Raw genomic sequence first — 11,056 nt, forward strand, 5'->3', positions numbered from 1 at the left:
ACCTTATGGTCCCTGTCTCCATGCCTGCTTCCAGCTGTCTGGTGTTTGGGCAAGGGTTCCGTCATGTAAAAAGAGCTAGGAGGCCGAAATAGTTCTCTCTCTCTCTCTCTCTCTCTCTCTCTCTCTCATATCGCAGTTGTCCTCAACTGCGGAAATGCAAGGGTTCCAAGCATATCCATATCTTTTGAAGTATATCCATATCTTTCAAGTACTAGACCTGTTTGGTGAGCCTGTGTATCTAGTCTTTCCCATATATCTGCTCATCTGGCAACATATCTATGCCTTTTCTTTGACCAATACCTTTGTTCTTGATGATACTTCTTCATTACCTTTCACATGTATTAGTTAAAAGAAATGCATACTTACCTCCTGCAAAAACTAGAAAGAAGCAAGTTAACAAACAGGTATGCATCATTCGCGTCTACTGGATATTCCAAGTATTAGGCAGGTAGTCCGGAGCCCAATGGACTATCACATGCCATAAATCCAAGCATTGTTCACACATCAAAAATAGCACACAAAGTCAAAGAAATTCAAACATACATCAGCATGCAGTGCACAAGTAAAGATCTTCCTGTTCATGGATTGTCTTGTCTGGTTTCATTGGAACCGTGCTGAGCTATTTGGCTCCTGAGGGAAACTGCTCAGACTATCCTCGAAGCCATTTGGCCACTAGGACCGGCCGAGAGTTCATCAAGGATTCTTCCAAATTTTTCGGACAAGCCATATACACTGCTTGCATAAGCTTAGGTTGTAAACCATTCACAAACTTACGCATTTCCATCTGTGGTTGAATGGGAGTATAGGAAGTAAACTTTAATGATACTACTAAAAAGTTGTCAAGGTAAGGACTTTTTGCTTTAAATTATCCCATTCCTTTTGCACGTTTGCTTCAAAGTTTGCGGTAGAAACTTCTTGTTAAACAGAGTCTTGAAATCGGTCCATGTCTTTGGCTCGGTCCCTTCTTGTACTCTTTTAGCCACCAATTCAAGGCGTCATCCTTCAAATGCATGCAAAAGTGGCATCAAACTGCTTAACAAAAGATAATGCTTTTTGTGTATCCCGCTTTCCATGAAAAGCATCAAACTTGATGCTTTTCTCTCTTGGCTTGAAGTCCATCTTGAACACTTGTTTGCCTTCCTTTCCCTTACTTGACCCGAAGATGCTGCATCCGAGAGAGTGGACATAGGAATAGCGTCCCTGTTTCCTCCACGAGAAATGGAACGGGTAGCTCTTGATCCTTCTGCAGACTCCTTTAGCTTGAAGATACGCTTTAACAGCTTCAACTACTTTGGCTTCGGTGGCTCGATCCTTGATGAATCCTTCAAAGTTCAAACACTTGAGCCATTCTATGGTCTCGTTTCTTCTTGGCTCTCCAAGCAAGGAATTCTTCATCTCTAAGGAATCGTCTGAATTGCTGAAAGTCTTGGTACTCTGTTGATGACAAGGCCGCAGTCTCATGATGAGTAATGGATCGACGGCCTTGGTTACCATCCTGGAGTCTTGGATTGGCCTCATAGTTGTTCCCTTCATTAGGCCCTTGGTTCCCCTCAAGAACTATCAAGAGCCTAGGGCTCTGATACCATGTCAGAATAGGCAGCGGAGATGATGACCAAATCTTGAAACACAAGAGCAAGTGCAGAAAAAACAGTAATGGAGAGAGAGGCGTGTAACTCTACTCTATATACACTAAGAAGATCCCGAATATGATACACTGTGGCAAGGGGGTGTGGGGCCATTTTATATGGCCCCCAAACAGCAGTCGGCCTGCTGTAGGACAGCCGATAAGAGTCCAGAAGTGCCCACGACTGTATACACCAGTCGGCCAGCTCATAGGGGTGTCCACCAGCACCAAGAAGGTCCACGACCTGTCCACATACGGTCTGCTAGCACCACTAACAAGACTGATGCAGTCGGCTACCAAAAAAAGGACATTCTGCCATCGCAGAGCTGCCACCCTTGCCACAGAAAAAATGGGGGAAAAATACGGGGAGTGAGGAAAAATAAGAACAACACCTACAAGGGCGGGCACACCCACAACAAAGGCCCTGGTGTCTACATAAAGATAGGAGATGACTTCTAACACTTACCAGGGGCTCTTTTTCCTTGTACACATCATAGAGGTTTTTTGCCTTGGAGATTTTGTGTTCGGCCACCTATAGTTTTACATTTTGGGATTGTACTAAGGGTACTTGTGGTTGTACACATCTTAATCACTTCATTGTAGTATATCCACTCTTCCGAGCTCTTTATTGCCTCCTACTGTTGTTTTTTTTGTGTATTTTTGTCGATCATTAGGTTTTCCTAGAACCCAACATAGAAATGGTGGTGAGCTTTCTAAGAAGGGAGTGTCACATGCATCCTGCACTAGAGTGCTATGTGACACACTGGCTCTACATCAATGCAACATTCATACAGTAGGATTACCTTGTTGGAATATTTGCCGTATGTTGTGACCCCATTGTGAGCCCAATGTCCAAGAGATAAAGATATAGAGAGAGAGTGGAGAGAGAAGGGAATAGAGATCTTGCAGAGTACACCACATTGAGCGGGGAAGATGCCTCACCCCCTTTTTAAGACTTTATTTCAAGAACAATCCAAGGGCTCTTCCAAGCCAGGACCAATACAACAAATGAATACAATATCAAACAAGAGTGCTGATGTCGAGGTCGGGTTGAAGTTGAGGTCGAGACACAAGAACTCTGATGCCGATCTCACCACGAGGATGACCCATAAAAGTCTTACTCTGGGCTAATACCAAGGTATAAATGAAGTACTTGATGCTCACAAAATCCCACAAGAAACTGTGTACCGCAATCTGTAAGGAGTCTTGATAAGCAAAACACCGTCGTAGTTGACTCTGGGTGGTGGCAAAGCTGGGCTCTGGGCGGCGGCGGCGGTAGGCGGCTCTGGGGAGGCGCCACTGGTGGTTCAACCGGCGGAGGCGGTGGTTCAGCTCGTAGAGGTGGAGGTTCAGCACTGGCGGAGGCGGCTCAGCCGATGGAGATGGGCGCTACAGAGGTGGCGCATGACGAAAGATGGCTTTGCAAGGGCATAGGAGGGTGGTGCAAGTAGGCGGAGAGGTAGATGATGTTGATGAAGCTCCTTGCTCACACAAGATGATTCTCCCAGGTGATTCTCCACAAAGTCTTCTATGAATCTCCAAGAGGGTGCAAGCTTCTTATATACTTGATGGGGTTGTTTACTTTTGCCATGCTTTGCTTTTGCTTTATCTTCTTGCTTTTGCTTTTTCTCTTTTAAATATTATTAATAATAGCCAAAGTTCTTGATTTGTGCTTTTACAGCCTCAGGGCCTTGCTTTTTGGCCCTAGAGGTGCTTTTTGGAGAAGCGGCTTTTAGCTTTTTAATCTAGTTCGATGTGCTCTTTCCAATGGTGCCCTTAGCTTTTGGTCAACATAGTTTAACCTTTTGCTTTTTGTTGCTTTTTGACCAAGACTTGGTGCTTTGTCCAATGTCAGCTTTAGGAACCCTGTTCCTATGTATCCATCAATCCGTCCATGTGTCTAGGCATGAGTTCCATCATGTGAAAAGAGCTTGGAGAGCCAAATAGTTGCATTCCCTCTCTCTTATATCATAGTTGTCCTCAACTTTGGGATACAAATATTCCATACGATCGTGGTACTAGTCCCATGTGGTGCTCTTGTGTATTTGGTCTTTTCTCATATATGATCTTTAAGACTTTATGCCTTTCCTTTGACCGATGTCCTTGTTCTTGATGGTACATGTTCTTCATAACTTGCCACATGTGTTAGATATAATGAATGCATACTCACCTTTTGCAAAAACTAGACACAAGCTAGTCAACAAACAAGTATGCATCATTCGCATCTACTAGGTATTCCAGGTACTGGCCAGGTAGTCTAGAGCCTAGTGGACTATCACATGCCATAAATCCAAGCATTGTCTACACATCAAAAATAGCACACAAAGTCAAAGAAATTCAAGCATATATCAGTATGTAGTGCACAAGTAATCATCCTCCTGATCATGGATTGTCGTGTCTAGTTTCATCAAAACGATGCTGAGCCATCTGGCCACTAGGACCGCCGCTCAGACTATCCTCAAGGCCTTCTGGTCACTAGGACTGCCTGAGCCTTCTTCCATAGTCGTCTCGGCCATCTGGTCGCATTGACCGTCCGATTGTGAAATCCAATGTAGTCATCTGGGCCATTTGGTCGCAATGATCGCCTGATTGCAAAATCCAATACAATCATCGCGGCCATCTGGTTGTAATGACCGCCTAACTTTGAAGTCCAATACAGTCATCTGGGCCATCGACCGCCTGATTGTGAAGTCCACGATATCTGGCATCATTGCCGTCCAATGGGTCATTTGGCATCGGTCTCCCATTATCCATATACAAATCTCATTCTGGCATCGTTGGCATCCAATGGGTCATCTTGCATCGTTGCCACCCAAATACAAATCATGCTCCTTGGACTGTTGGGCATTGTTGCCACTCAAACTAGAGCATGTTCAAATAATCATTATAAGCAGAATAATGATCAATTCCAGTCCAATATACATACAATGAAGAGGGCTAGAGGCATCGTCCCTCCCTCTTGCTTGATCGCAAGACATCCATATCCATACTTTAAATACATCATGTCTAACCATTTCCTCATAAGATTGTAGTATATTTGGATAGTCCTTGAAGTACTTCTCTGGCATCCCTTTCGCATCCAATTCTCGAAGTCCAAGAGGAACTTTCTGACCTTTGTCTTTCCTCATTTTTTTCTCACAAAATGAAACTCAATCTGTTCTAGCTCTTCCACTCTTGGTGGATCCTTCAATACAAGCTCCTTTGGGGTAACCCTGTACATGGTTTTCATCAACTATCATGGAAGGCATTATATATCCTTCAGTGATCTAAACGGTCCAGCCAATAACAAACATGGGTGATCTTCTTGGTATTCTGAGAAAGGTCCATATACCATCACTCCCTGACTTTGGCAATCCAAAGATAAAATCCATAGCAATACTCTCCCATAGAACATTCGATGGGTGCAATAATCTTGCTAACTTTTGTCAGTCAAACTTGTCGTTTTGACAAACCAAACATTCTCAAACATATAACTAAATGTTCTTTCTCATACAAGGCCAATAAAAGTAGGTTTCCAAAGCTTAAGTTGTAGTCAGTTTTGGCCTCAAAATCATGTGTGTCCCATAAACGAGTTCTCATCGTAAGAAAAACTCTTCTTGATGACATAAGAAGTCACCAAATCTTCATTCTGTAATCTGTTCCGCCGAAACATCTTTGAAATCCTCTTTGGTAGCATGAAGATCTTTCATCAAAGTGAAATCCATACGATAACCCTTAGAAATCCTTTATCAAAGTAAATTCCATATGATATCCCATAGAAACCGCATGACTCATGGGTTTGGGAGATAATGTATCCGCTATCTTGTTGTCTTCAACTTTCGTAGGCCATAGCATGGCCCTCATGGTTCAAGACTACTCTAGAATAACCAACATTGATTCTTTGGTAGCATAAGATCTCAAGGCTTCAAAGAATTCTTTTACAACTTTAATCCACAAAGATTCCACGGCTTTATTTGTCGAAACATGCAATGGGCTAAGTACCATTGCAAACCATTCGTCGAACTTCCTAGCATGATGTCAATCTGATGATCTTCTGATCTATCTCGCTTCTTTGCCTTCCTTTCCCTTACCTGTCTTGAGGAAACTGCATGTGAGAGAGCAGTAGCTTCCTTGTCTCCTCCATGAGAAATAGAGCGGGTAACTCTAGATCCTTTTGCAATGGTGACTCCTTTGGTCTAAAGATAGGCTTTAGCAGCGTCAACTCCTCCAGCTTCGGTGGCTCGGTCCTTGATGAAATCTTCAAACACTCGAGCCCTTCTGGCTCTCCAAGTTAGGAATTCTTCATCTTGGAGAAACAGTTTGAATTGTTGAAAGTCATGGTACTCTTCTAATGCCATGGCTGTGGTCACATGAGTAATGGATCGACGAGCCTGGTTCCCATCTTGAAGTCCTATACTAGCCTCAGTTGTTTCCTTCATTAGGCCCTCGGTCTTCCTGTCTCCCTTTGCTCTTGACATGGCTCTGTGACCCCAAGAAAGTTTCTTCAAGAGAAATCCTACTCTGATACCACTGTAAGCTTAGTGGTGCGTGCAGTGAGAGACTCAATCATGTGTCCAAGAGAGAAAGATATAGAGAGAGTGGGGAGAGATAGAAGGGAATAGGGATCTTGCATAGTACACCACACTGAGTGGGGATTAGGCCCCACTCCCTTTTTAGGAATTTATTTTAGGAACAATCCATGGGCTCTTCCAAGCCAAGACCAATACAACAAATGAATACAATATGAAACAAGTGTGCCAATGTCGAGGTTGGGCTGAAGTCGAGGTCGAGGCACAAGATCTCTGATGCCGAGCTCACCACGCGGATGACCCACAAGAGTCTCACTCCGGGCTAGTACCAAGGTATAATTCAAATACTTGATGCTCACAAAATCCCACAAGAAACTATCTACCCCAATCTAAAAGGAGCCTTGATAAACAAAACACCGTGGTAGAGATGCTGGCAGGACAGGGGGAAATGATGCAATAGTAGCTCGAGGTTTTCCTCCTCAAGGGTGGCACAAGTACAATGAAGCGGCGTCGGCGTTCTCAAGATGGCGGCAGCCTTCTCAACTCAGCTTAGGCGGCGGCTTGATGGAAGCCGCGGCGCAACATAGAGGCGGCGCAAACCGAATATTGTTAATAATAGCCAAAGTTCTTGAATTTTGCTTTTATAGCTTTAGGGCCTTGCTTTTTGGCCTTGGAGCTGCTTTTTGGAAAAGCAGTTTTAGCTTTTTGATCTAGTTCGATGTCCTCTTTCCAATGGTGCCCTTAGCTTTTGGTCAACATAGTTTGACTTTTCTTGCTTTTTGACCAAAAGACTTCATGCTTTGTCCAATGTCAGCTTTAGGAACCTTGTTCCTATGTATCCATCAACCTGTCCTTGTGTTTGGGCATGAGTTCCATCATGTGAAAAGAGCTTGGAGGGCCAAGTAGTTACATAGTCAGGCGTCTTACCCACTTGGAGAATTCATCAATTAGATGCATGTAAAAGTCAACCTTAGCTTTTGAAAGTGCATTAGTAAGCATGTCGAGGCTAGATGCAGATTAAGCATGCCTATGGGCTAGGCAAAGGCCATTTGGCCATTCCATTCCCATGAGGCATGGTAGGCAACACGACCAGCCCTTGGAAAGGGTTTGTGTCCAGTCAGCTGCCCTTAGTAGCAACTGGCCGACAGCATAAGAAGGAAGCATGCTTCAGTCAGCCAGCATAAAATGCTTACAGGTTTCAGTCCTGTGTGTTCCTACAGGCGACCAAGCTTAATGGGAAAATCTGATATCTTGCGCAGCATTAAATGCTAACGAAAAGCATTATTTGTCCAAATAAAACAGGCCGTTAGCATGTAGTGAACCGAACAGCAGCCTAAAGTCCCTATAAATACAAGCGCTCAGTTATCAACCAAAACCCATCATTCATAAAGTCATCTTCAGCAGTACAGGAACAGTCATGTGTGCCTAGAGCTTCCAGCTTCTTGGGCATACATTCAGCACTTCATGGGCATACATTCAGCACTTCAGTGTGCTACAGCCCCAAGGCCTCCGTGAAGAGCATTCTTCAGCATTCAGCCAGCATATGTGCATCCCTCAGTTTTGGGTTTGCATAATGGTCATCGAAGAGCTATTCAAAGGAGCTTGGACAGCATATGGTTCAGCTTGCGTTCGGTCTACTTCGTTCTTGCGTTTGGCAGACCTCATTCATCTATCATACTCATTGTACAAAGTTCTCCAAAGAAATATAAGCAAATACTCCTGCTTTGGGGGGGGTAAGGTAATACTCTATCCGCTCATCCAGAAAATGGGTAAAGCAGCCATCATTGCTTCTCCTTATAGGAACTTTCGATAAGGAGGATACCTAAAACTAACTCTTTTCAAACCCTAAGCTTCCCTTGATCTAGCTTAATCAGGTAGGCAGCACACATCGGATGCTCGAAAGAAAAATTTGCACATATCCTAGACTCTGATACCAATTGTCAGACTACTAGTGCTTTTATTACCTTCACAGAGATAGATGCGCAATGGAAGACAAGCAAACACAAAACACTCTAATAATCCTAGCCCTAATTTCTGTATTTTATACAGAAAATATGTACAGCTGATTGTTCAGTGTACAAAATGCGATCAATCCTGCTGATGCCAGCCCAAGTTGCAAAAGAACTTCACAGTCTGGATGCAAATGCTGGCTACCGGATCCTTCTCTATGCTCTCCTACTGCCTGTAGACTAATGGGTTGTGAGACCTTTAGTGCATATCTATTGATGATTTACTGTGGGGCATGAGGTACCTAATTATAGGGCCAGTTGGCTGGGTTTGGTTGGTCGGCTGTTTAATTTAGCCCATTATAACCTTATAATATAGGTCATCCTTGTCCACACATTGGGCACCCATGGCTGGCTGATATCTGCCCTGCTGTACATGAGCTGTCTGACCTGCCAAACTGCCCGGAAATACCCGACCAGAAGTATCCGTTCCTGGTGCTGGCTCCTGGGTGCTTGGCTTTTTGTCCACATTGCTGTCCTGCAGGTGGGCCACAAACAAGATTTTGAATGGAAGCTACAGTAGGAACTTTGTCATTGAGACATGGGAGTTTCTTGAATTGTCTGAAGAAGCCACATGCTGTCTGGGAAGGCCTTAATGATGTTGGCTTTACGGGCTGGTTTTGACAGCTCAAAATATTTCCAGCTTGTAGAGTCAACTTTAAAGTGGAGTTTTCCTATAACGAATCTTGTGTTTAGCATGACCCTGGACATGAATAATTACGTAGTTCTTAAGTGTCCTTTTTCGTTGAACTGTTGTGATCTCTTTGTTGCAAATGCTATTAACTTTTAGCTCTTTTTATGACCTGTAAATTTTCAGTTGGTAAAAAAGGTGCTTGGAGTATGTCATTTAGGTTGTACTCCACAAAGAAAACTTTTTATTTTTCTGTTTGTAATGTCTTTGGTGCTTTCAGGGTTTTCATCAGAGGAGCTATCAGATGATTCTGCTCCATGGTTGGGGACAGTTAAAAGTTATTGGTCTTTGATTACACCTTTGTTATTTTCTGATCACCCTAAACGGCCCGCTGAGGATGATCCTTTGCCACCCCCCAATATCTTGCGCAATATCATGGATATGAATGCTTTGTATGGAGGCTTCAATGCTGCTCTTCTTCAAGCGAGCAAATCTGTATGGGTAATGAATGTCATCCCGACAAGTGGGCCGAACACCCTACCAATTATCTACAAACGTGGATTCATTGGAGCGTTACACAACTGGTATAAGATGCTGTTATCTGGGTGTATGTTTCCTGAATGCACATTGCTGTCTTAAGGGTTAGGTATCTTTGTTTAGATTGAACTGCTCTACATAACAACAAAGGGATATAGTTACCCTGACCAGTGTAACGGACAAGACGCACAAGACAATGCTCGGGCTGGCTTTCTGCATGTTGCCCTTGCATTTTAAACAACTGCTCACAGGCATACATGTAGTTAACCCTCTGTACTGATCACTTGGGAAGAAGCAAATACTTAAAGCTTTCATAGAGGTGCATGTAGTTGAGACGTTTATCGCTAGGTAGTCTGCAGTAATGTTAAAAAATTTAGTTCGTTTTTGCTTTCATTTTTGAAAATTGGATGCATTCTGAGAAATCAGGGGATGCTTTGTAGGTGTGAGGCATTTCCAACTTACCCTAGAACCTATGATCTTTTGCATGCCGTTGGACTCCTTTCTCAACAAGTAAAGCACAAAACTGGATGTGGCCTCTCTGACTTGTTTTTGGAAATGGACCGGATTCTACGGCCTGAGGTATGGTGGTCCTCTCCTGATAAACATGGGTGTGGTTTGGTGCAAGCTCTTGGTTCAATATCCATTGTTTTGATAAACAGGGCTGGGTATTTCTGCGAGATAGTGTTGAGCTGATTGAAGAAGCAAGAATGGCAGCATCTCAAATGAGGTGGGAGGCACGGGTTATTGAAGTTGAGGGTGACAGTGACCTTCATCTACTTGTATGCCAGAAGGTTTTTTGGAAGAGCTGACTCTTTTTGGTTCATCCTCTCTCTATAACTGACCTGCAGTAAAGTTCACGTCATTAACTTCATTCATTGCAATTCTTTGATGGTAGTATAGCTGGTCTGACATCTCAGAGTAATAAACACGCCTCGGCTTCATGAGAACAGAGTGCATTCTTTGGCTGGCGTCCTTGTTATTCTACTGCTTCTATCCCCCTTTTGTCTGGCTTTAGGAGGTGCAGGATGCAACTCAAAGGGACGAGTGTAGGTAGTCTGTCCAGCATTGTGGGTGTCAGCAATAGACTTGAAGCAACTCAAGTGGGTAAAGCATGTTCTCAAGCTCCTAGAAAAGCTAATTTGTGGAGCTTCAGTGTAGCAATAATTTGAAACTGCTACTTATGGAACAGCATTTCGTGAGACTCGGGTTCTTGTGCATGTAACACCCTGATCGATTCGAACTTGGGTATACACAAGCCATGTAAAAATCTCAAATGTACACTTGGAACTACTTTCTTTCTGCATAGCATTTTTTGATAGTCTATTTTCAGATGGAAGTACGTTCAAGTTTCTTTGTTGTGTTTAACCTCATGTGATGAAAAGCAATTATCGCCAGTTATGACGTCACCTGGTCCTAAAAGAGACTCTGGCCAGTTATGGCTTTGAAATCAGTTGTGCTTTGTTAGTCTTGACTGAGGATATTCTGTGTGCATGCATGCCTTTCGTCAGGTAACATGGCCAGTATCAGATTACATTCATATTTTCATTTTCACGATCTCAGAGACCTGAGCTTGGAGAGAATGGCCACAGCTCAGCTGAGAGGGTTCCTTATGGAAAGGAGTCAAGTCACAGAGGAGATTGCGCAGAAGCAACACGGGGTTAAGCAATAGCACACTCAAGATAAGGAATAGCACATGCAAGACAACTAGAGCCAGTTTGCGCTTGCTGCTCAATGCCATACTAATTTGTGC

At 43.5% G+C, this 11,056-nt stretch overlaps 1 protein-coding gene across 1 annotated transcript in view; it reads left to right on the forward strand.

The window, feature by feature from the left end:
- Positions 1-10,655, forward strand: part of LOC147622420 (putative methyltransferase PMT5) — a 76,863-nt gene extending 66,208 nt beyond the window's left edge. The window contains exons 7-9 of the mRNA XM_086821973.1: positions 9,050-9,353; positions 9,747-9,885; positions 9,966-10,655. Of these exons, the coding sequence (XP_086678099.1) occupies positions 9,050-9,353; positions 9,747-9,885; positions 9,966-10,115 (593 nt within the window). The 3' untranslated portion in view covers positions 10,116-10,655. The remainder of the gene's footprint in view (positions 1-9,049; positions 9,354-9,746; positions 9,886-9,965) is intronic.
- The last annotated feature ends 401 nt before the right edge of the window (positions 10,656-11,056 follow it).

Source organism: Cibotium barometz, chromosome 28 (assembly GCF_041138505.1).
Source record: "Cibotium barometz isolate CiBa-2024 chromosome 28, ASM4113850v1, whole genome shotgun sequence".
Lineage (NCBI taxonomy): Eukaryota > Viridiplantae > Streptophyta > Polypodiopsida > Cyatheales > Cibotiaceae > Cibotium > Cibotium barometz.